The sequence below is a fragment of the Sebastes fasciatus genome, chromosome 5 (genome assembly GCF_043250625.1).
Source record: "Sebastes fasciatus isolate fSebFas1 chromosome 5, fSebFas1.pri, whole genome shotgun sequence".
Lineage (NCBI taxonomy): Eukaryota > Metazoa > Chordata > Actinopteri > Perciformes > Sebastidae > Sebastes > Sebastes fasciatus.
This window is the reverse complement of record NC_133799.1, coordinates 12,023,500-12,048,892: the sequence shown is the minus strand read 5'-3', so window position 1 is coordinate 12,048,892 and position 25,393 is coordinate 12,023,500. Positions and strand designations below refer to the sequence as shown.

Here is a 25,393-nt window from a genome sequence, read left to right as displayed (position 1 = left end):
CTAGCCCGTGACGGGAGACTTTGACCAATCACAGGTAATTTCATTGAGAGAGCGTTCCTATTGGCTGTGCTCCGATCATGTGACCAGAACTTGGCGTTCCTTCACCAGATTTCACAATGGCGGTGGTGTGTTCACAAACTTTCTAATTTTACAGCTAAACCGCACACTATAAGATGGGACTGAAAACATTTGAGGCGATAAATAGGCATTAACATAACATAATATTGATTCATATTTGATCAGCGCTGCCTAGTTTGACCACTTGGTCGAAAGGTCGCGAGTGATTGACAGCTGGCTCTCATAGACAGCAGATGGATCAGCTCTTACTGCTTGTTTTCCTCCGGTCTGTGAAATCTTGCAGATGCCGTTGGGAGCACCGGAGGACACAGAGGCACATGACTTCCGTCCTCACAGGAAGCTACAAAATAAAGGCCACAAACCGAAATACAGAAGCAGCAATATTTTAATGTGCATATTTATACATGCAAATGTGTTTCAGATTCATCTTTCGACGTGCTGAAATATGTTTCGGCGTCGAGCAAATCATCTGCATGTGCAAATTCATGCTCTTATCAACGACTGACTCCCTTTTCTTTTTTGTAAACTACTGCACCCATGTGGTATTTTTCAGTAACTGCGTCATGTAAAATTGTGCCTTTCTGTTGTCAAAACATACATTACAAATTATGTACAAGCTCTTATTTTCCCATTTTCAGTGCATACCAACACCTGCTGGGCCCTGTGTAAAATGCTCCCCTCATTTCAAACTGTATAACTAGCAAAACATGCATTTAAGGCAAAAACACCAAATAGTATTTTGTAAAACTGTCCATAACTGATACACCCTGTATATAATGCATTTCAATGTATGCAAGTGTGGTTGAATTATTCACCTGACTACTCAATGTAATGCACAATAAAATGTTAACACAAGTCTTAGGAGTCTGTAAATCTTACTATGTTTAATGTTAATGTTGTAAAATTCAAGTATATAGAAAATCCAGTCAAACTGAAATTTGATTTATTATAACAAAATCAAACATCAAGGCACCAAAATTCATCTTCATCCAAGTCCATCTCTGAGCTTGAGAATATGTTTTGGCATCACAAACAACATAACATCTGCATGTGCTAACACATTGATATGTCTCTTATCCATGACTGACTCCCTTTTTTGTAAACTACTGCACCCATGTGGCATTTTTCAGTAACTGCATCATGTAAAATTGTGCCTTTCTGCTGTCAAAACATACATTGCAGATTATGTAAAGGCTCTTATTTTCCAATTTTCAGTGTGTAAAACACTCCCCTCAATCTGTGTAACTAGCAAAACACGCATTTTAGGCAAAAACACCAAATGTTAATTTGTAAAAGGAGGAGGAGGAGGAGGAGGAGGAGCAAGGAGGAGACGAGGGCGCTGGAGGCGTGGAGGAAGTATGCCAAAGATGGAAAGCTGTGCATATAAAAATAAATGACTTAGCTGTCTTGACATGTTTACTCTTATCAGATAATGTTACCAACATTTCAAAATGTTGTTGAATGTAATTTACACAGCTTTTACAGATTATGTAAAGTATTTCTATTGACAGGGAGAGGTTTGACTTTTGAGACCACGTCATGCTGCTGCTGTAAGCTCTACAAAATCACATTAAAAATTTAAATCATCATCCTGAATAACGTCATATTAGGGCCATGTATTGACAAGAATCTGGAAATACGATACGTATCATGATACAGGGGTAACGATTCAATATATTGCGATACTGTAAGCAAGGCGACATATTGCGATTTTTTCAAATTTAATTTTAGGAAAACTGTCATAGTATAAAGAACACACCAGAAATACACCATTTAAGAATAGGTGAAAATAACACATTCAAACTGCCTGGTTTTTGCCCCAAACTGTATGTGATTATCATAAAGTGGGCATGTCTGTAAAGGGGAGAGTCGTGGGTACCCATAGAACCCATTTTCATTCACATATCTTGAGGTCAGATGCCAAGGTACCCCTGTGAAAATAACCATGCCATTTTTTACCTCTTCAAAATGTAGCGAAAGATCGAATAGCGGCCGGACCATCGGATTTTTAAGAGGTTAATTAAAATCAATACAGTGTTTTTGGAGAATCGATACAGTATCGTACAACATAATATCGCGATACTCGTGTGTATCGATATTTTGTTACACCCCTACGTCATATACGAATGTAAAATTCTCTATCAAAACAATTAAGGAAACTTTACCTTCTACAATCTGATGATGCTGGTCCTTGGAAGACGAGCTCATGTGGGATGGTGTGTTGCTAGGGGTAACTAAGGGGCTGTGGGAGGCAGAAGTGGGAGCAAAGAAGGCTGAGGGACTGGCAGCACCAGAACCGGTGGCTGGAAGAGCCCTGAAGGGCACTCTTCTTTTGTGGCTGAGGTGAGAGCCACCAGATAAGGTCAAGGAGGAGTCCGCCGGGCTGGCGTCTTTAGCCCCCCACCTCTTCACACTTCTGGCCTCCATTCTTACTGCACTCTTCTCCACCTTCTTGATGACGTCTGACATTACCTGTGGCGTCAGCACATTGGCACTCCTCCTGTCTTTTCGGATGTCACATGTTTGGTTGGTTTTGGACAGGACGTGGGCCAGATCCACAGCGATGCGACCTGATGCTACCAGTGGATGGGTGAGGTAGGGATTGGAAGATGGAGAGGAAGGTGGACTCTGGGGCGGGGGCAACAGGGAAAAGGGGATGTCCTCGACCGGTCCTCTCTTGATGCAAGATTTCTTACCGTGGCCAGTGATGTCTGGGGTTTGGGAGGCAAGGCGATGGTGGTGCCGCTCCCTGAAATTAATCCACCAGGTTTGGCCGAGAACAATCCTTGGTTTGTCCGGATTACGGTAATTATAAATGGCCAGAGCATTGGCCACGACCTGAGGCTTCGTTTGAGGACACCCATGACTGGCAGAGTACAAACAATACTCCACCAGAGAAATCTCATCTTCAATGGTGAGAAGCGGGTTTTGGCCATGGACAGGATCAGCGGCTACACGTCCACTGAGTCGGTCCGACAGACTGGACTTTGGAACTCCAAACTGTTTGGCTGCCTGCCTTATAGTTTGCCTGCGTGCCCGCACCTCCTCCGTGGCCTGCTTCATGGCCTCTTTGGTCCATTTTCTATCTTAGACTCCATCTTCTTCAGCTGCCGGATATTGGGCATCTTCTGCACATTCAAAGAAATTGATTAAAATTTTAGAGCGTGATGGTACAATTCATGTCATTTCAACATTCTGATGACTGTTTATTTACTACATTAAAAAAATCTACATCACCCATTTCTGTTAAAATCTTGAGGCTCCAATGAAGAAAAAACATGCAGACACATGAAGACATATAAAAAAAACACACTTGACCTTACCTACCTTTCTTTTGTACTTGTCTCTTTTCTGCGTTTCTTTCTTCCTTTGTGCTTTCTTTCTTGTTCAGCCTATCTTCTCAGCCATTATCGAACACAGGGCTGAATGACAAAGACACAAATACATCTGTAACTGACTTACATACATCAACCACTCAGATGATGATGTAGCCTCTTGTTTACACACATACGCACACAGGCACACAGGCCTCTGATTGGCTAGTACTCGTTGCCTTTGTTGGTTGGATTGGTTAGGTTTAGGCATGAGGAGTGAGATTTCTTAGGGTTAGGATATCCGGGTAAGTCAATCAGAGGTCAGAGTAGGGCGGGTCATGCCTTCACCATAGAAGGAAAAAAATATTGTGTCCAGGCGAGGGGTGCTGGGGACTTGAATGTGAGCGAGCATCCGTCAAAACAGTGAGGCGACACAAGCTAAAACCACAATATCACTCTATATTTCACCTGCTTGGCAGTAATGTAAAATGACGGTATTCTGGAAATTATAAGGTTTAGTATAATTATATTGAATAATTTATGTGATATATTTGTGCACACATACTAATCATAGGTCATAAACAGCGCTAAATGTGTCTGAAAAGGCAGAAGTGGTAAAACGAAGAGCCGTTTGGGAGCCGAAAGAGCCGGCTCTTCTTGGTGAGCTGAGCCAAATGATCTGGCTCACTAAAAAGAGACGGAACTCCCATCACTAGTAGCGAGTGAAAGTCAATCACAATACAAGCAGGAGTGTGAGCCAATGAGAATGGAGAGAGGGCGGGCCCTGATGAGTGTGAGCCAATGAGAATGGAGAATGGAGAGTGGGCGGGTCCTGTGTTGTTGTGGTTCACTTCCTGCCTTTGCAGCATGAAATCAATCAACTCAAGCAGGAAAACAGAAGAAACCGAAGATCTGGCAGCAAAGTAGGTATTTTATAAACGATCTGTCTGAACTATATTTCTGTGAAGACTCTCAAGCTTTAGCTTGTCTGTAACAACAGTGTGTGAGTAAAACCAAAGAGGAAATGTGAATGTGTAAACACCCTCTGCTGCTCACAAGACTGCAGCTCATGTGATATCGATTAGAGAAACACGCACTGCAGACCCTGTAACAGCTGCCAGAGATGCAGAGAAAGCTGAATTCAACATTAAAGTTATTATATATATATTTTACTTTAAGTGTCAGAACCTGAGTTGGGTTAAATAAGGATATAATCAAGCTTTGGTATATTTTGGACTGAAATGTGGTGCTTTTTTCAGAAGAGATTGAGCTGCACAAGAAAGTTTTGAGTGAGCAAAAAGTGATGCATTCTCAGTTAATTGTAATGCAGCAAAAATGTAGTCCCTAAGATAGTTGCTTTTGAATTGTTTTAAATGTCATTTATATGCTTTAAAATCCATTTAACCTCTATTATAACTGGTAATGTGAAGTTGTCTGAAACCCACATGTGGAATGCTGTTTCATGCATGTTTGTTTGTTTGTTTGTTTATTAAGATCCCCATTAGCTTTTGCATAGCAGCAGCTATTCTTTCTGGGGTCCACATAGTTTACATGGTGACAATACAAAAATACACATTCACACTACTCATCATAAACTAACATAACACATCGTAATACACGTAAAAAAAAGAAGAAAATAGAAAGGCTCCGACTGAATATATCATGATCTAACAGATAAATATCATCATTTAACATGGAATGCCCATAATACCATACATAATAAGCATGTAATGCTTAAATGTGAATTACTACACGTACAAAAGAAAAACACACACATTTTCTCACCTGTGGGAACTTGTGGGAAAAATTCACATTCACATTACTACACGTAAAAAAGGTGGTTTTACATGTGAAATTACATGAGGGCGACTGACGATTACTTTTTTTTTGTTATTATTGATGCATTTACAGATCATTTTCTTGATTAATCATTTAGTCGATTAAATATGTGTTAAAAATGTTTGAAAAAATTAACAATTTCTCCAAGTCCACAGTGATGTCTTCAGTTTTTCTTGTTTTGTTCAACCAACAATCCAAAATCCAATGTATTTTGTAGCATTGACGATATCTGTGATGTTTTAAAAAAAAATAAGTATTGATATTATGTTAATAATGCACATATGATAATGTCGTGTAAATAATGCAGCGCCTCTTAAATCATTTTATACAGTTATGGTTACAGACTCTCTCTTCACCTCCATACACACGTATTTTGAGTGTAATTCATTTGGCAAAAAGAGACTAAACCAAGTTAAAGATTAATTTGACTGATAGCGTTATTACTATTTTTCATTATATTACAATTTTCTACAGATATCGCGATAATATCTCTATCTTGAATTCTTTTGGCCACGCTAATTGTGTAGTGAAAATCTGATATTGTGACAGCCGTACATATATGACAAAAGATAAGCAGCAAAAATCCTCACATCTGAGAAGCTGAAACCGGAGAATATTTGGCTTTTTGCTATCAAAATAGCTGCAGATTAATTTTTTCTGTCTATCGATAAATCGACTAGCAGCTCCATATTACATATTAAATGGATGTTTTCACATGCCTTGCAATCTAAATGTGAAATATCAGAAAATCACATGTGCCTATAATAACATGTGAACGTGTCTCAGGTAAGATATCAGAAAACCACGAGCCTAAATGTGATTTTTCACATGTGGAATACTGGCTGTTCCCACAAGTGAGAGAATGTGTGTGTTTTTTTTGTAATTATGGGAATTGAACCATTTACCTGTCTGATTACCAAAAAATTATTTCTAGTGATATCCATAAACTGTCCAGCTCTAACAAGCCTGTGTTCTTAATGATGGTAGGTGTCCTGCTGGATGAGGCCTCATCAAAAGGGTGGAGTTTATAGATTTCTCAGCCATCAAAAGAAGAGGACGCAGCAGTAAACAGAGAGTTAAATTTCCACCCTGGACTGAACCCTCTCTCCAAGAGGCGGACCAAACATGGTGCACGTCTACAACTGCCATCCTTTTGCCTCACAGCAGATAGTACAGGTATGTTGATACTGTCTGATACTAATCACTGCTGATCATCCAAATTCTCTTGTTTTGTGCCTGTATCAGATCTTATCTAATCTATTGATTGATTGATTGATTGATTGATTGTGTCTCAGGTGGAGCAGGAGCCTGGACTGGTCTGCTGTGGAGGTGGAGCCCTGTTCGTGGTGGCTACTGGAGGATGCAAGGTTACCTTTAAAATAATAATATTTGTATTAATAATAATAATAATAATAATAATAATAATAATAATAATAATAACATTATTTATATACAATTTTCAAAAACAAGTTACAAAGTGCAGACAAATTAACAGGTAGTAATAAATGAAAATAGAGTTGATATAGGAAAAATGACAAGCAAGTTATGAAGTACTAAAACACAGTAACAACAAGTAGAATAATAAGTAAGTAATAAGAATAACCAATTAAGAGAAAGCAAGGTAACACTTCATTTTACAGATCCGCAAATTCCATGATAATTAGGTGATAATTAGCAAGTAAACTATTTGAAATTTATTTGGAATTTCTGCCAAATTACCCCAATACTTACCTCAAAATTTGTCAAAAATTACTTTCTTATAAACATTATTTAATAATTATAATTGAAAATACAAATTGAAAGGTTTCTGCAGGATGCTGACTATGTTGTGATGTGTTGAACTGAACCAAGGTGGAGGCCTACAGTGTGGAGCAGGAGGGCTGCCCTTTCATCTGTCGCTTTGCCACCATGGGCACTGTGAAGAGCATCCAGCACAGCAAGATGGGTAAAAAAAAAACATCACCTCTCTTCCTTTGTCAGCCTCTGTCAGTCTCTGCAACAGCAACTACACAAATGTTGATGTTCACCTGTAGCAGTTTACTTGTTGGTCGCTTTATATGTGAGCAAGGCAGCCGGCAGCAGTAGTGGTTACAGTGTGAGCTGGAGAGGAAAAAGGCATTTTAACATCCTTGTTCTACTTCCCCTCCTCACATCCAGGAGATTACCTGGTGACTATTGAAGAAAAGAACAACGCCACCTACCTGAGAGCCTACACCAACTGGCGCTACCAGGTACTCACTGACCAGATCTGTCTTTCATTCGTATATCTACCGTAATATTAACTTGTTGTTTCTTGTTTTCCAACTCAGGCGGAGGGGAAGGCCCGTGTCGGGGTGCGTTTGTTGGGCCACCTGCTGCGTGGGGCGTCTGTGCGGGGCGGAGTGCAGATGGAGATCATCGAGATCCCTCTGTCACAGCGTCCCGTCGCCGTGGCGTGTTGCTCAGTAACAGGAGACCTTCTGGTCGGCTGCGAGAACACTCTAGTCCTGTTTGCTTTGAGGAGAACGAACCAGCAGAGCCTGGTAAGAGTCAAGCTACTAATCTGTTAGACCTTATTTTAGATTATTTTAAATTAAAGACAGACTTTTTTACTTCCTTAATATGGTGTAATTCCTGAAACAAGTTGTTGGAGTGAGACATAACACAGTGAGGGATCATTCTAAAGTGTAAACTAATGTAGTATTAGTTAAAGAGACATATAAAATCATGGTTACCTACTCTGAACAGCATAAGTGAACTCTTATTGATACAGTAAATGTTGCAGTGACTTAATGTTTCTTTCTCTTTAAACAAAACAGCAGAATCAGAGTCAGCAGATCCTTCAGAGCACCTGGCCGAACTCTGAGCAGAGCACCAGTCAGAGTCAAGGTAAGTCAAGGAAAGTGTGTGTTTTAAAAAGCATATACTTTATGACTAGTTGTGAAGGAGGTGAGGGGCTGTGTTGAAAGAAAAAAACGTCCACTTTGCCTTTTCTTCCCTGGTTTCCTGGTCCGTCTGATCTGTCCTCTTTTTGTTTTCAGGTCAAACCTCAAGTTCAAACCAGAATTTCCTGGATTTTGAACGCTCAGTTATCTTGCATCTCCCAAAAATCAAGCCTAAACAGGTAATTTTCACGTTTTCTTTTTTACTCTTCAGTTCTTTTTATTGTATATTTTTCATATTTTATCAGCGAAACAGTCATACCAGTAAATAACGCCCATACTAACTGGTCTGGTTGAGTATATATAATAATAATAATAATAATAATAATAATAATAATAAAAAGTATAAGCCATAATAACTGTACACAAAACTATTTTGCTGAGTTGTTATACACAATTATTCAAATCCATACTAACTGTGCTTTACGTTTGTATCAGATACTGTTATATGAATACATGCAAAAATATCAGTCTTATATCCACAGTGTGTTTTTCCGTTCGCATTTGTTTGAATAAACTGAAATATCTTAATGATCAGCAGTTATAATATATATAAAAAATATATAGTTATTGATCATTTCACATTTGCTTTTATTTAGGTATTTCCAAAGGTCTAACTATTAGAATTGACAGTCTGTGGCCTCCTCTGCCCCCTAGGTGGCGCTGTGTGGAGGATATGTGGCAGTGCAGGCGGAGCTGGAGTTGCTGGTTCTGAAACTGGATGCATCCTCTGAACCTCAAACCCAGGAGGAATCATCGGACACAAAGAAAAGTCAGTGTTTGTTGCCCTCTTTAAAGGTGCTAAATTTGATATCCAGAGCATTAATATAGCAGCAAACAACTATTGTCTATGTAAAGATATACAGGAGTAATGTCTACCTGAGCAGAGAATGAAGTCGCTCTCCCTCTGTGTGTGTTGTAATCCGCGTTTCTCCACGCTTTGTTGACATAGACGGGCCGGCCACACGCGCTTTTTAGTGCATGTTTGTGCATGCAAATGCATTTTGAGAGCTGTTGAGAGATGCTCCCAATCCTGTATTTAGCACCGTTAATGATAGATGCCATGTCTGCATGTTTTTGGTTACGTTTAGGTTACAGACTGTAAAAATGCAGTTCAACTTTTGAAACGAAAAATATTGACATATTCATAGTTTTGCGATGTTTCAATGGGGAAGAAGAAGTCATTTTAAGAACGTCAAATGACGTTATGCTTTAGTGTGGCGGACCACACAACGGAGTCTTTTGTGATGCCTGTGTCTGTGTATTTGTGTGTGTGTGTGAGCAGCAGATCATCTAGAAGACCAGGCTGATTTCCTGGTACTTTCGAGACACCAGGAGTTGCTCGGCGATCGAGCTAAAGACTGTGACATCCCCGTCAGTATAGAAAAGACCGGTCTGGAGGACAGTACAGGACAATACACACTGTCATATGTTCTCTTCAGGTGTGTATGTGTATTTCTGAGGATCAATTTGACTTTTAGATCTTCACAGTGAGCGTATTTTTTTGCCACGGTGAGGTGTATTTAACTTGCATCTCTTCTCTCTTGCAGGCGTTTTACTCCAGACTTCTTCCAGGGCTGCCAGGTGGAGGAGACTAAGCTCCACTCCCTACAGCTCTACCCGCTGTTCACCAGTCAGTACAGCAATACAGTATGAGATGCATATAATGGGTGTCAGTGTAAAAGCAGCATATGTTGTCTCAGGAATTGGGATTACTACTCAACTTCTTCTCTGTATGTCAGAACAATATCAATAGGGTAGTAAACAGAAAGCTTTGATCAAACCATTAATATATTCGGATAGAAAGACATAACAACTAACCGTAATATCTCTAAAAATACATTTATAATCAAACTGATACGTGTACTATTACACAGAGTTGTGACGGTTATGGAAAGTTAAAGCTACATCTCCTCTCTCGTACATTTCCCAAGCCTCCGGCTGAGTGACTACTTCACTCAGAGCAGCTGTCAATCACAGCTGTCAATCATGACGTCTAACCTCCTTTTTATAGCATCAAATAACTAATTAAAACCATACTTAGCAGAAAAAAAGTAAACACTTGAACATACATCAGCATGATAAGAACTACCTAAAATGACAGAAAACATATTTGGAATAATTTATATGACTTTTTAGTTTGGTCCATGTATCCGCTAACATGAAGGAGGTGGGATTTATGACCTATACTGCAGCCAGCCACCAGGGGGAGATCCAGATGTTTTGGCTTAACTTTTGGGGAGCTGTCATGTCATCTATCTTTAGATACAGTCTATGGTGAAATCACACAATTCTAGGATATTCATGAAACATTGGGCTTGATTTGTAAATCATCAGTGAAAGTTATTGGAAATGAAATTAATCCATTTTCTTTCACTGGTTAAACGGGATTTAAAGGTTTAGGGACTCCATAACAAACAAAATAACTGTGTAACATGAATTGGTAACCACAACATTGTTTACACAACTCCATGTGGTTGAAAATCTTCTAAGTAGACTGTTTTTTTGTCAAACATTGTTTCTACTTTTGTCTTTCTCTCTCCAGGTAACCAGTCAGTGTCTCCGGAAGAACCAGAGTGCATATTCTGCTTCTTCTCTCTCCCCTCCGCCGGCTACCTGTACAGCCTGAAGGGTGGCGTCGAGCTCCTCTCGGCCTATCAGTATCCAGAAAAGGTCCTGAAGGCAGTGCTAACGGACCACCTGTTGCACGTCATAACAAAGTACGTCTGCAGTTCATCGTCACTGAATCACGGCTTGTAAACGAATCTCCCTCCATCCGGGATTTATGACCTATACTGCAGCCAGCCACCAGGGGGCGATCCAGATGTCCAGTCTATGATTTGAACTAACATTGAGTCTTTTGAAAATGAAACTGAATGATTCATCTCCATTCAAAGACATCAAGTTTTTAAGCCTCACTACTAGACTAAATGTTTACTACTGGAATCTGAAGATTTCTGTTTGGCAGTTGTGTATCTTAATTTCTGTGTGTGCCTGGTAGGAGTGCATTGCAGTGTTTCACAGTGCGCTGTGCAGCTGTAGCAGCCCGGATTGAAGACCCCTACATCGATACCACCATGAAGGTATGAGTCTGACCTTAAAGCCTTGCTTTGTTGCCTCTTGATTAATTGACTGTATGGTTCAGTCTCACCACTCTTTACTCTGTGTGTGTGTGTGTGTGTGTGTGTGTGTGTGTGTGTGTGTGTGTGTGTGTGTGTGTGTGTGTGTGTGTGTGTGTGTGTGTGTGTGTGTGTGTGTGTGTGTGTGTGTGTGTGTGTGTGTGTGTGTGTGTGTGTTGAAGGCCTGTCCACCCACCAGCCTGGAGGTGTGTGCGCTCAGGATGCAGCTGTTTATTGGTCTGCGCTCAGTGTGTGTCTACGGCCGTCATGTTATCCTGCTCTCCACCGCCGACTCAGAGACACCGGAGGAACCCGAACGCACCCCACAACGCAGGGGCCTGTAAGTCTCACACACACACACACACACACACACACACACACACACACACATGACTCTGATAGTGTATAGATCATACACCTTTCAGTTTTAAAAGCTTCATCGGCTATGTCATCAGATACCTCCCCGCTAGTACCAGGATACTTGTGTGACTTGTGTGTGTATGTTGTTATTTTAGCGAGTTGAAAGAACACGCCTTGCTGACTGGTATATTCCTGGCGGTGGGAATCGATCCCGCCACCACGCCGGCTCTGGAGAGCCTTCTATCACGCCCCTTCCTGTAAGACAAACCCGACCCCCCACCACAGTCTCAGTTGTCACTTCTAGGCCAAGCTGCACCACCAGAAAATGAAAACATACTTAACAATATATTCCATTTCTGCCAGTAGATCCCCGTAAATGCTACACACTGATCTGTTTTTTTCTGTCAGCGTTCATTGAAGCACTTTATTTGTGTTTTTTTTGTTGCATTTTTCGCTTTAAACCAGTATTCCCAACTACAAGCTAACAAAAATTTGCTTGAACTGGAACATCAGTGTAAGAGGATTTTCCTACTTCATGACAAAAGCCTTGTGAAGAAAAGAGGACCCTAAACTCTTTTTTTTAGGGGTATAAAGTTACTACTTAATTTACAAAAGGAGGGAAGTAAAGGTATTAGGTAATAGGCCCCTGCGAGCTGCCTTTTATTAACATAAATAATCAATTATTAATTAAGGTCAATTAAATAAGAAATTCAAGCATTTTCATCATTTCAGATCTAAATTCTATAAGTATGAAGTTCATCATGGATTTACATCGGTGCCACTAATGCACATGACCTTTTGATGTAAAGTATATGAAGAATGACAAACCATATTAAACATTTGACGTGGATATTGAAAATCCACAACCTGCTGAGAATTTTTTTAACTTTTTGATTATATTTGACAGCAGACATTTTTTCCATTGGATAAAACAATAAAGCATCCATGTTCTACAAATGCTTGGAACATTTTTTCCTGTATCAAGTTTCTCCGTATGTCGATATACTAAAACCCTTGAGAACAGCCAGTTTCAATTCAGCCTGTAGTTAATTAATAAACTGAATATCTGTGTGCCTTTGCAGCTTGGTCTTAAAGTGACAACACTTCCTGTTTTAGTTCCTAAACCAATCCAACCGTAACCTACCTAACTGCCCCAGTGTGTGACTTTTTGCTCACAAACTAATTATCTTTGGACTGAAATAAGAAGCTCTGCTATGGATTTTACTCAGCTAACCTAATAATCCAGCCTCACGGGACAGGTTCCGGGTTTCTTGTTAACGATGCATGCGGACACGTGTTTATTTTTTTTAGATATACCGTATATATCTTTATAAAAATGAAAATAAGTAATACATATGTTTATAATTGCATTTAATATTTAGATATTGGCACTTTCTCCAAATATGGCTACTGCCAATAATTGCACGTACGCAGCAGTAGTATATTAGCGTTGGGTATCTCAGTCATCTGTGACCTCCTCACCAGACAATCCTGGACACCCACACTGCCAAATATAGGCACAAGTCTTTGACAGATAATGTATGAACTCCCAATGGTCCCAGCAGTGGGCTACCTCTGGGTCTGAGAAGTGAAGCCAATGCGGAAGTGACTTAAACTTGCATTATTTCTCATAGCCAGCAGGGGGCGACTCCTCTGGTTGCAAAAAGAAGTCAGATTGTATAGAAGTCTATGATAAAATGAGCCTACTTCTCACTTGACTTATTACCTCAGTAGACATTGTAAACATGAGTTTATGGTTTCAATCGCTATTTTAAAGTCTTCTTCAATACAGCATGATGTTCATTTAGTAAAGTATGGTCCCATTTAGAGTCAAATAGACCATAAAGCATGTTGTGCTTTAAGGCTTGGCTACCTTGTGATTGACAGGTCGCTACCACGGCGTTGTCCAGTCTGGGAGTTGTCCGTGTTTTCGTCTTACAACTTTAATCCTTTCACAGTATGATTTAAGTTAATTGTAACATTTTGGTCGCCTAAAAATGTCTTATTCAGCATTCGGTTGTATTTAGCTCCACCCTCTCGTGACACTTCTGGTTGCAAAATACCAAGATGACGACGGCCAAAATGCCAAACTCAAGACTTCAAAATGTGTGTGCTTTGTAGACCGTAAAATATGCCTGTTTGTATTAAAAATAAAACGACAGGTCTGAGGCCGCATGTCATGATTAGTGTGACCAGCTGCCATAATGACACACACAAATAGATTCCCCATCATGGCTATGAGCCACAGGAGCCCCAGATTGACCATGTTAACCTGCTCACTAACAGTTCACTAACTGTTGTTTGTTCATGTATAACATAGTAATGTGTTGTAGTATTAGGCAGTTGATTGTACTGTATTACAAATGTACCCAAAATCTTGTTCTTTACTGGGAGTATGATGGTGATACAGACAGTAGTATGAAACCCTCTCTGGTTTAGTAGTTTCTAAATACATGTGCAATTTCATAAAACGGAAGCATGAAGCATTTCTCCACTTGGTTCATAGAATACCTGTTATTAAAATGTGTACTATAGTGTTTATGCATGTAGTGCAATGTATTGTCAGTGTTCTGTAAAGATTCATCCAGTTACAGATAAAAAAAACAACACTGTATTGAAAACCTGTCCACAATAGGAACAAAATATGAAGGTAAAGAAACTGCAGTTGTTATTGACATTTGCAGGAGTTATATCTTATATCTTTAAAGGATCTTTAATTAGGAAATGTTTAGGCTGAATCCCTGTTTCTAGATACACATTCATTCACATTCACATTCACACTTGTTGGCCTTTCGTGTGAGTCCATGAATCATGGGAAATTCCAAATGAACAGTCTGCAGATTTGGAGATTAGCTAAACATCTACTCTGTGAGATAAGACATTGGGATTTAGCTCATCTCTCTGTACTTGATTATTATTCTCGTTACCCGTGTGTTTAAATTCTGACCTCAGGAGCAGGAAGTGGACAATGTCTTCTCCCAAAGAAACCAGCACAGCAGGACACGGCTGGAACGTCTACGTGGTCGACACCGTCTCCCCTCTCGCTCTTTACCAAGAGATGGTAACACAAACACACACACTTCTTTAACTGTGGAAAAAAAAACACTTAATCTGAACGTCAGTTCTTGTAGTTGTCTACTTGTGAATTTATTTTCACAGTTATTAATGATAATCATGAAAGACTAAATAAATAAAGAAGAAAATGAAAATCGTAATATATCGGGGCGTATACCTTATCAAGTCATTCTGTCTGTAATTGATTCCTTAAAGTTTTATTTTCTTAAAAAAGTACAACTTTGATAGTGTAATGAGATTATTTCAACTTGTTTCCATTTGCAAATTATTTTGTTTCAAATATTTTCCAAGATCACGTTTCATTTTTTTAAATCTAGTGCGACAATCTGCTGTATTCTTTCTTTTTTAAAGATACAGACTAGGAGTTCAAAGAAACATTTTCTTACTGTTTTTTATATTTTTTAAAACTTCTTTTAAGAAAGTAAAGTTTTAGGACTAGATTACAGACAGAAAAGATAGATCCAAATTTTGCACTGTGAATATGTGAAGCTTATGTTTAAGAGTCTGTATGCTCACCTGTGTGTCAGGTTGAATACAGCCAGCGATACGCGGAGACCAACCCACAGGCCCAAAGCCTTCGGCACCTCCTGAGTGAAGCTCACCTCCTCCTCCGCGCCTCCTTACTCCAAACATCAGAGCAGCAACGTAACATGGAGGGTGACCCCGCGGTGTCTCTGCAGACGGATACAGATGGACCAGCTGAGGGACAGACAGTTGCACAGACAGACAGTCAAGAACTGGAGGAGGCACTCAGGCAGAACTGTGCACAGTTGGGAGACTGTTTCAGCAGGTAACACACACACACACACACACACACACACACACACACACACACACACACACACACACACACACACACACATACACACACACACACACACACTTGCACTAAAGGAAAAACATCCTTTCAAACCGCTTTAGAAATACCGTAATCATCTTTTAATCTATGCACCCACCTTTTAATATGAACCAAGGTTTCCTTATATCTCTGAAATTGGTTCAACAATTTCAAATTTGCAAATTTAGGGACCACTTAAAGAGTAACTTAACACCCCCTAAAATCGCTTCTTTGTTGATAAGTTACTCTTTAAATTAAGTGGTTTAACCCCATAATTGTTAAAAATAAAATAAATAAATAAAACGGTAAGAGCTGAACATATTAGCCACATTTAGCCATTTGGGCTGCTAAGGATTCAAATCAGTTGTATAATCCCTTAAAATGACTAAATATGGGCTAATTTTGCCTCACTCTTAATATATATTTTTGATGAGGTTTTAATGTTTGCAGTTAAAGGATTTTGTTGACACAATTGCATTGGCTATTATTGCTGTATGTGTACTTACACTGTACTTTGAGTCTATTGTCTCCTTTTTAGGACTGCAGTTAACAATAATGTGTGGTAATGACTGATTTGCTTATTATTATAATATTTATTTGATTTATTATTATTATTATTATTTAACCTATAAAATGTCAGAAAATAATGGAAATGCCTAAAAATTTCATAGAGCGTAAGGTGACATATATATATATATATATATATATATATATATATATATATTAGGGCGGTCAACCGATTAAAATAGTTAATTGCACATTTTTCATCTGTTCAAAATGTACCTTGAAGGGAAATTTGTCAAGTATTTAATACTCTTATCAACATGGGAGTGGGCAAATATGCTTGCTTTTTGTAAATGTATGTATATATTTATTATTGAAAAAACTGACCAAACCAAAACTGCATGTGATAATGTAGCGTTATTTAATCCCTCCGGGTGACAAGCTAGTATGACTAGTATGATTCCTTATGTTTTCTAGTTTCATATGATGCCAGTATCTGTAACTAGCTTTAAAACTGAGCGCGCTACAACCTTAAAATCGCAAGTTGCATTAATGCGTTAAAGAAATTTGTGGCGTTAACAAATTTGTGTTAACGCGTTATTATAGCGTTAACTTTGACAGCCCTAATATAAATATGAGAAAAGCAGCAAATACTCACATTCGATAAGCTGCAAAGAGAGAATGTAGGTACTGTTTCTTAATAAATGATTTATTGATGATCGATGGTTGTTTTTTGTTGATAGACTAAAATATATTTCAGCACTAATTCTAATCTTTTCTGTTCTTTAAGGGGCAGCCCGAAGGACTGCCACCTGGCTTTACCGTACTACAGGATGTCTGGTCTGTCAGTCACAGAGATCATGGCCAGGAACCGCCCGCTTCGAAGCAGCCCTCACTCCTACGGCCCTGGCTTCCTGTTCTACCTGAAGCATTATCTGTTCGAAGAAACAGAGCAGATTCTCAGTCAGGTAAAGAAGAACATAAAAAAACAAAAAGCTTCACATGCTGCTTGTATCGTGCAAGGCTTGTTGTGATGGGAGACTTTTACTAGTAGAGATCTGTTTTAAGGTGCTATATGGAATAAATTAGTATTACATTTCCTTTGCAGCCTTGAATGAAAAAGTCAGTCTCTCCATCTGCTTTTGTTCACCCTAACGTAGACATTCACACCCGAATTTCAATGTTAATGTCTTCAAAAAAGGTCATCCCTTAGCTTACATGGAAAAGTGACTATGAGAAGGCTATGATACAACCTATACATTGTCTGTAAAACATGTAATTAAGTAGTTATTCAAGTGCACTGTATAATTTTTTATACTCATCAGTTTATCAGCTGTTTTACACAACAACACTTTTAACACCAGTTCTCCAAAATAAGATAATTAATACACAAGGAAACCAAAGAAAAATAATTGTCTTTCTGCAGGAGGCAGCTGATGAGGTCATTAACATTTTCAGCCAATCAGAGTCCTCACAGCTCGTCAGCGTGTGTGCCAGCCCCTCCATGATAAACATCAGTCCTGCCCAGACGCTGCGAATCTTACAACATCTGGAGGACACAGCTGGCGTGTCTGTTCTTCTGACAACCACCATGGCAACCCTGATGCTGCGTTTGGACGACCTGCCACAGTACACACAGCTGATGGAAAGACACGCTGAGGTCAGAGGGGACAGGGGGTGTAGTGTGTGTATGTGTGTGTGTGTTTTATGAATGCCACCTAGTGAAGAAGAATCTGAAATACGTTTTGTTAACAGTATGTGTATGTCTGTAGCATGTAACAGTCTAATAATCAAATCTAATAATACACACCTACTATATCAAAGTACATTCATATTCAGTTGCTTCTAACTAGATGAACTACCTCCTAACTTTCCTAGAAACATGTAATAGGTCTATATCAATTAATTTTGTGGACAAATAATGATAGTAGATTATTTTTTAAATGCAAATAGGAGCAGTTTCACAGAATGACAATTTTTCGTTCCACACCAGTGTGGTACTATTTGTACAGTTTATTTTGTTTGTGTGAACATGCCTAAACTTTTGTTTGCATTCAATAATTATTGAACATACAGTCGTATTTCAGAAGAAAAGCATGGTACAACTGGACAACCACCACTGGACACACCTTGTTTACACCTCAACATGATAGATATTACATACTAAAATATTAACTTTTAATTTTTGCCAGTGTTGTTGTAGTTGACTCCTGAAGGACGCAATGAATAATTTAGCCTAACTTAAGATCCTTAACTTCTTATGAAACAGTCTCAATTTAATACTGATGCTTCTATATGACCTACACAAGTAAACAAGACCATTAGCGAGAAGATTGGCTATTTCTTTATAGTTATTCTTAATGCTTGTCATCGGTTCCACACGGTCAGATTTCGACAAAATAATACAGGTTCACCAGAAACTCCTTCAGCTCATATTCCATCGCAGCAGCAACCATAATGAACGGAAATGAGAAATACAATGTTGCTTGCAGATCGCAGTGGATTGAGAAACGTGTGGAATGGTAGAAACAGTTTTTGTCTGATATCATCAATATTACCCAATATCGAGTGCCAATATTGTGCCATGTTATAAAGCTTTGAGACACAGTACATTTGCCGGGTTTTAAGCCTTGATGCTTCGATGGTGCGAGGTCTCCTTAACATAAACTCTTGATCGTAAAGGGACAATCTGGCTGAGTAGTTATACAACATACAGTATAGTCATTCCTGCAGTGTAGTCAAGGGCAAATGGATCAATAATTTGGAGCATGAGAAACCAGAGGACTGTCTGTTTGTGTCCAGATGCTGCTGGTGTACGGGTTCATCGAGGAGCCGAGGCTGTTGCTGCATGGCGGAGTCGGAGGCCAGCACACACACATCCGTCCCACAGCGTTGACTCGCCAGATGGCAAAGTCCCAACCAGGACTTCTGGTGGCTGGCATGGTGGCTTTACATGAAAACAACAAAGTCCAGCTGGAACAGGCTGATCACATATTCAAGGTGTCCGTGTGTGCGTGTGTGTCATTAGCGGCTAGAGGTGAAATTTTACCGATTTATCTCATCGGTTACAAGCTTACAAGATGATGTTTGTCCATTTTGATGGACAAATGGTGGAAGAATGACAATAAAAACATATATGTGTGTGTTTGCTTCTAGGAGCTGGGCTGTGAGAATTGCTTACAGGTGGACTTCTGGGAGGCGATGCTCATGGCCTCCTCACAGGACGCTGTCATCCAGGAACTTCTGTTCCGACTGGCGTCTGTCTACATCGACCGACTGTCAAACACAAACTCGGACACACACGCCAACGAACCACAAACTCCTTCAAGACGCAGGCCACTGAAGAGCGCTGACGATCTGGTACAGTAGCTATAAATGACTGCCGTTAGCTATTCAAGATTCCAATGTCACCTTTTATTTTCTGTTGACAACCACCTTAATCTACTGCCAAAAAAACATCATTGTATATAAAGCGTGAGGTTCAGAAATCAGTTCATATGAACATCCCCCTCATGCACTAAGACACCTGCATGTTTGTGTGTGTTTCAGATAAACTCGTGCTCCCATTACGGTGCTCTGTACCCGTGGCTCACTGTTCTCAATCCAGCTCACACTACCAGCTCCCAACACCAGGAGGCGCTGTACAAACTGCAGGTAAACAAAAAAGTCTGCTTCTATATGTCACAAATTAAATTACAGCAGTATGTATCTCAAAGTATCTTTATTGTGGTCATGTCTAGAAGGTAACCCACAAGTTGCGAAAATGTGTGAAAACTCTCGCTATCCTAATCTAAGAGAGTTTCGCAATTTGTGGGTTACCTTCTAGACATGACCCTTTATTGTCCCTTACAGGGAAATTTGTTTGCAGCCAGGTTACATGCAAAACACACAAAACCCTAAACACTGATGGACAGCAACATCAAACAAAAGGACATCATTTACAGAGTGGTTCAGTAGGAAGTTCTGAAGTACAAGTAAACAATCTTAAATAATCTGTGCAAATGACCAATCTACAATCTGTCTCCAGTCTCTCCTGTGTGGTCCTTCCCTGTCTGTGGGCTCCGTCGTGCCTCTGATGGAGCGTCTTTCAGAGGAAACCTTATGGGGCTTCAGCCTGCACCTCCTCTGCACCACCAGAAGGGGGCAGTACGACACCAGCATTGAAAAGCTGCTGGACCGATGTCCTCAGGCCATCATAGCCTACGCCAACCACCAGTTACAAGACCAACACATGGTTTGTACTGACTCTGTTTCATGTCTGTATGTTCAGTATATTTTTAAGTTTACACCAGGTGATCTGTCTTGTCTAATCTCTGCAGGTGTTATGGTGGAAGAAGCTACTCCCAGAGCTCTGTAACAGGACGAGAGCTGCCGTAGACAACAGCATCCTATTGGCTGCCCTCAAAGGTAGAACCTTCTCCCAGAATACCATCAGTCTGTAGAAAGTAACCCAGCACTTTGTTTAGAGTTTAAGGCCACTTGACAGAGTTTTGTCATAGAACATCTAATATTTACCCACAAATTGCGAAAACTTGCAAAAAGCTCTCGCAAAACTCGCTGTCTGATGACCTATCCTAACATTTACCATCCGAGGTCAATGCCTAACCTTAACCATCTCGCGAGAGTTTAGCTATTTGCATCTTACCTTCTAGCCACGATCCCCAAAAGTGAAGCCAAAACATCTCGATCGCCCCCTGGTGGCTGGCTGCGGTATAAGTCATAAGTCCCGCCTCCTCCATGTGAATGGCTGGGACACGGGCCAAACTAAAAATGTCAAAGCAAACGTCAAATAATTTTTCCTAAAGATGGTTTCTGTCATTTTAGGTAGTTGTTATCACGCTGATGTATGTTAAAATGTGTGTATTTCATTAATTCATTAATTGAAAAGGTGGTGTTTCCTCTCCTCCATCGACACAATTAGTGCCTCAGACTCCTTGTAGCTAAAATTTAGCGGCTGTCTTTTTTTGTCCATAATAGCTAGCTAGCCAGTGACAAGTGAGAGCTGCTGATATTATGGATTGTCCATCTCGAGTAGTTTACCGGTACAGTCTAACCAAAGATGCAACCATGACAGGATGAGTGCCGATTGAAGAATCAAATTTACAGTTATAGTTAGGATCTCTGAAGTTAAGATGAGATGGGAGGTCTGAGATAGAATAGGAAGTGCTTCTTCAATAGGAAGAAAGAACTTTTACAAGTTACAAGAAGTTAGGTTATTTTTCTGTAATGTAGTCACAAGGTTTTGTCAAGGAAGAAGAATGCATGGAATAGAAAAATACGATATCTCTGAAAGAAACTGGAAGGCTCAGAAAGTTGAGATGGGCTCTGACGTTGATGCTTTGATGTGGCCGATTTCAATGCCAACAGAGACGCTGGTTGTGGTTGCCATGGAGACGAGCCCAACAGATTTCTTGGAACTGATACCTGACGACGGCACCGCTTCCTACTTCCTGCCTCACCTGTTGACGTGCAGCCAGAGACACCTGCTGGCCTAACATAAACACACACACACACACACACACACACTGGCTGTCTAATCTCTATGCTATGATCAGCACTTTGTTTGTCCTCAGACAATCATGTACAGATTTATGCATGTTTATGATGGCACAAATACTTGACCAACTTTTGAGTATTAAGCTGTTAAATTGAACATTTAATCAGTTACTCTGGTGATGTGTCCTCTGTGTTTTTCGCTGACCGAGTAGATATAGAAAACAATAGTATATGCGGGATACACAGGGACAGACTACAGTATATACTTTAGAGCAGGTCATGCAGAGCAGATATGAATCTTAAAAACTGGTTTTAGATGTCCCTGCAGGTTCATGTTACTGGAAGCTACACATAGACTGTATATAAGAGGTGGATGCAGTCACCATGACGTCACCCATCGGTCTGTGGACTGACGTTCTGAAGCCTCGAGTTCGGCATTTTAGCCGACGCCATCTTGGTTTTTGTCCGTTGCCATCTTGGTTTGCTGAAAACCAGAATTAACAACCGAACGCTGAATAAGATGCTTTCAGGCGACCAAAATTAACTTTCATGAACTGAAAACACACTGTGAAAGGGTTAAAGTTGTTAGACCAAAATACGGACAACTCCCAGACCGGACAATAACAAACCGTGGTAGCGACCTGTCAATCACAAGGTAGCCACGCCCTAAAGCATACCCTGCTTTATTGTCTATTTGACTCTAAATGGGACCATAATTTACTAAATGAACGTCATGCTGTATTGAAGAAGACTTGAAACTAGCGATTGAGACCATAAACTCATGTTTACAATGTTTACTGAGGTAATAAATCAAGTGAGAAGTAGGCTCATTTTCTCATAGACTTCTATACAATCAGACTGCTTTTTGCAACCAGAGGAGTCGCCCCCTGCTGGCTATTAGAAAGAATACAGGTTTAAGGCACTTCCTCATTGGCTTCACATTTCAGAGCTGGAGGTTGCCCACTGGAGTTAGTCCAGCACAGTCCGGCCTATATACCCAATATGCTTTTTTCTTGGATTTTTAGTTAGTTGTTTGTATTTCTTTGCATTTCTGACTTTTGTTTGCCATTCATATTGCAATGCATTGTCATCTTTGTAGTATTTTGTAGAGGATGCTCCGGTGTTTATCTTGTAGACTGAACTGCATACTACCATCATTTCAACATGTATGTGTACACTCCCAACAGAAAGGAAAACATCTTGGACATGTGTTATGGCAACATTACCAATGCATTCCGTTCCCGTTCATATCCACCGTTCGAACTTGCCGAACACAGTATTGTTTCTTTACTTCTGCTGTACGAACAGGAACTGAAACGTCATAAGCCGCGATGTTACAACACCCCACAGTGGTCGGAGGACGTCATTATTCAACTCCAAGGCTCCCTGGCATGCACTGACTGGGATATTTTTGATGGAGATCTGAATGAAATGGTTTCTGTCATTACGGATTACATTGACTTCTGCATAAACGGCACCATTCCAGTTCAGACAATAATATCCCAAACCCTGGATCACTCCCCAGATAAAACAGAGCCTGGAGAAAAAAGCACAAAGATTTTAGGCTCTAAGACTAGGCTAGCCTCAAAACGAAGAATAAAGAATGAGGTGTGGAATTTGGCAACATGGACACCACTTCAGAAGGTGAAATACTTAGCTGGGTGTGAACTCATAACCAACCTTTTCCGCAATTACCACGCCCGCTTTGATACTCAGGGTTTCTCAGCTGAATGTGAAGGATGGTTTAGAGCTGTCCCTCCACCAGACCCTGAAGAACCATCGAGCTCAAGATCCCTGCAGTCATAGCTGCTTTAAACAGCAGCCTCACTGAATAGACCTGAGTGTGTACTGTTGTCTGTCATGTTGTTGGGTAACACTTCATTTTACAGGTCCGCAAATTTCATGGTATTTAGGTGATAATTAGCAAGTAACCTATTTTGAATTTTTTTTGGAGTTACTGCTAAATTACCCCAATATTTACCTCAAAATTTATCGAAAATTACTTTATTATAAACATTATTTAATAATTATATTCTGCTATTTCCCAATAGCTGGTAATTTATTTAATACATTTCCAGGAAGAGAATACAAAGTTAATTGATATGCTTTATTTCCATGTCTGCTGATAAAAAGATGATAGTTGGCAAATAACTTCTTTGAAATTTCTTAAAAAAACTCACTGAATCATGACATCAGCTACCAGGTTACATTTGTGTAGACAATTAGTCACACCATGGTGAGATTTGTGCCTGATCAGAAGTGTCTTCTATTAGTTTTGGTTTTCCACCTCCGATGAAGAGCAGCGCACAGACGCTTCTCAAGACTAACGGCCCTATTTTAACGATCATTATTGTAGCATATAATTATAAATAATAGGTTACAAATAGTTTACTTGCTAATATCACCTAATGAACAAGTGTTTCCTGTTGTTGCTGTTGTATGTATTATTGTCTGACATGTAAAGTGCTGTGGAGAGGAATTTTCCCTTACTGGACAATAAAGTCTAAAGTCTTAAAAATATGTTTGTATCTAAATGTGGTCCATACTGTATGTGATGATACAAACTTAATGTTTGGCTACTATGAGAATTATTGTTTATTTATTGGGTGCGAACGCTGCTAACAATCCATCCTCTTCTACTGCAAAAAAAGGTTATTATTCTGCTGCGTTTTTTGTCACTCAACTCCTTCCACATTTTTCACCGTAGAAACTCCATTAACACATCAAAACGCTCAGCTCAATTAGGACATGTGGAGGAAGTCAGTAAGTTTTTATAAAGCACTTAAGAGCTTCATAAACCAAATTTCTGTCCACGCCATTTTTTGATTTGATTTTTTTTTTAAAAACCTTAAGAGATGTTTTGTTCTCCAACTCGCATATCCTTGGGATTTGCTAGAGAGCGTCATAATTTCACAGCTACTGAATAGGAAAACATTTCATTGGATCAACAGTTACATTATGCAGCAAATGTCTTGACAGATACCAATCAGCCTTTATGTTTCTGTTTCAATTTATATTGCCACTGTTATGTAAAAAAAGTTGTGATGTGAGATTTCTTTCAGGAAGGAGGAAAAAGATCCTTGTTTATCACTTACTGTAATCAACAAGTACTTTGGACTTTCACCAAATTGCATTCAGCAGTCCACCAAAATTGTTTTGTAGGTAAAGTATTCTTACTCACAACTTCCTCCTTCCTTTAACTTGATTCTTTTTAAGCGTTAATTCCTGTCTTAGAAGTCCTATCTGGTTGAAACTGGTTTGACTGCATGAAGCTGCTGCTGCCTCAGTTGACTGACGCATTGATTACAGATTGTTCTGTGTGTGGTTTTGTGAAGTCACCGTGCACAGTTTTACCAGAGAAATGAGGTGTGACTTTAAACAAATACTTTTCAGTTTGACCAAGAAGAACACATGATCAGATAGTACATCACTGGTGTAGTATCAGCTCCTGCTGAAGTCTGCAAACTGAAGTCATTTAGCAATTATTAAGCCTGTCTCTTGTTTTGGGCCGTTTGAATACAAAGTTCAAGAAATGTCCTCCTTTACTTGACTGGCAAAGACACTACAGCCCAATTACTTTGGGAACAGATATTGGGATAATGTTAAGTGATAAATCAAGTGTCTCAATCAGCAGATTAATGATGAAACAGGCCACACAGACTGTGTGAAGAGGGGTTGATTAATATTAGTTGTGTATTTGTCTTTTCAATCTTGTTAGTTGACCTTCTGTGAACTCTACCTGACCTTCACGAGCCATGTGAGACTCTTTTAAACACCTGAATTAATTATGTAGAAACTGGAATCAACAATTTAAAAGCAACATGTTTTAACTCTAAAGAACCAAATCAG

General features: G+C 39.6%; 2 protein-coding genes across 5 annotated transcripts; one reads left to right on the top strand and one right to left on the bottom strand.

Moving 5' to 3' along the window:
* Positions 1 to 1,340: 1,340 nt before the first annotated feature.
* LOC141768423 (uncharacterized) lies at positions 1,341 to 3,816 on the bottom strand. The gene is made up of 3 exons (XM_074636715.1): positions 3,402 to 3,816; positions 2,244 to 3,206; positions 1,341 to 1,453 (listed from the first exon to the last, which is right to left on the bottom strand). Exons 2-3 carry the CDS (start codon positions 3,139 to 3,141, stop codon positions 1,341 to 1,343), a joined length of 1,011 nt encoding a protein of 336 aa, XP_074492816.1. The 5' UTR covers positions 3,142 to 3,206; positions 3,402 to 3,816.
* A 381-nt stretch (positions 3,817 to 4,197) lies between these two features.
* hps3 (HPS3 biogenesis of lysosomal organelles complex 2 subunit 1) lies at positions 4,198 to 24,064 on the top strand. Of its 4 annotated transcripts, none has more exons than XM_074635089.1 (25): positions 4,198 to 4,315; positions 6,219 to 6,407; positions 6,527 to 6,598; positions 7,083 to 7,176; positions 7,389 to 7,462; positions 7,541 to 7,753; positions 8,030 to 8,099; positions 8,252 to 8,334; positions 8,810 to 8,924; positions 9,438 to 9,594; positions 9,703 to 9,785; positions 10,698 to 10,872; positions 11,154 to 11,235; positions 11,454 to 11,611; positions 11,787 to 11,888; positions 14,584 to 14,692; positions 15,234 to 15,496; positions 16,839 to 17,016; positions 17,475 to 17,708; positions 18,851 to 19,048; positions 19,205 to 19,408; positions 19,598 to 19,702; positions 20,076 to 20,282; positions 20,368 to 20,455; positions 21,416 to 24,064. In XM_074635089.1, exons 2-25 carry the CDS (start codon positions 6,357 to 6,359, stop codon positions 21,541 to 21,543), a joined length of 3,243 nt encoding a protein of 1,080 aa, XP_074491190.1. In that variant the 5' UTR covers positions 4,198 to 4,315; positions 6,219 to 6,356; the 3' UTR covers positions 21,544 to 24,064. The 4 variants fall into 4 exon arrangements, with proteins under 4 accessions (XP_074491190.1, XP_074491193.1, XP_074491191.1 ...); XM_074635090.1 differs by having other exon boundaries at positions 4,239 to 4,319; XM_074635091.1 differs by lacking the exon at positions 4,198 to 4,315 and adding an exon at positions 4,503 to 4,681.
* The last annotated feature ends 1,329 nt before the right edge of the window (positions 24,065 to 25,393 follow it).

Coding starts and splice junctions, on each gene's coding strand:
- LOC141768423 (XM_074636715.1), bottom strand. CDS start 3,141: ATGAAGCAGGCCACGGAGGAGGTGCGGGCACGCAGGCAAACTATAAGG. Junction 1,454..2,243: donor GCATCATCAGATTGTAGAAG/GTAAAGTTTCCT, acceptor TTATATGCACAG/CTTTCCATCTTTGGCATACT.
- hps3 (XM_074635089.1), top strand. CDS start 6,357: ATGGTGCACGTCTACAACTGCCATCCTTTTGCCTCACAGCAGATAGTA. Junction 8,925..9,437: donor ATCATCGGACACAAAGAAAA/GTCAGTGTTTGT, acceptor GTGTGTGAGCAG/CAGATCATCTAGAAGACCAG. Junction 15,497..16,838: donor TTGGGAGACTGTTTCAGCAG/GTAACACACACA, acceptor CTGTTCTTTAAG/GGGCAGCCCGAAGGACTGCC.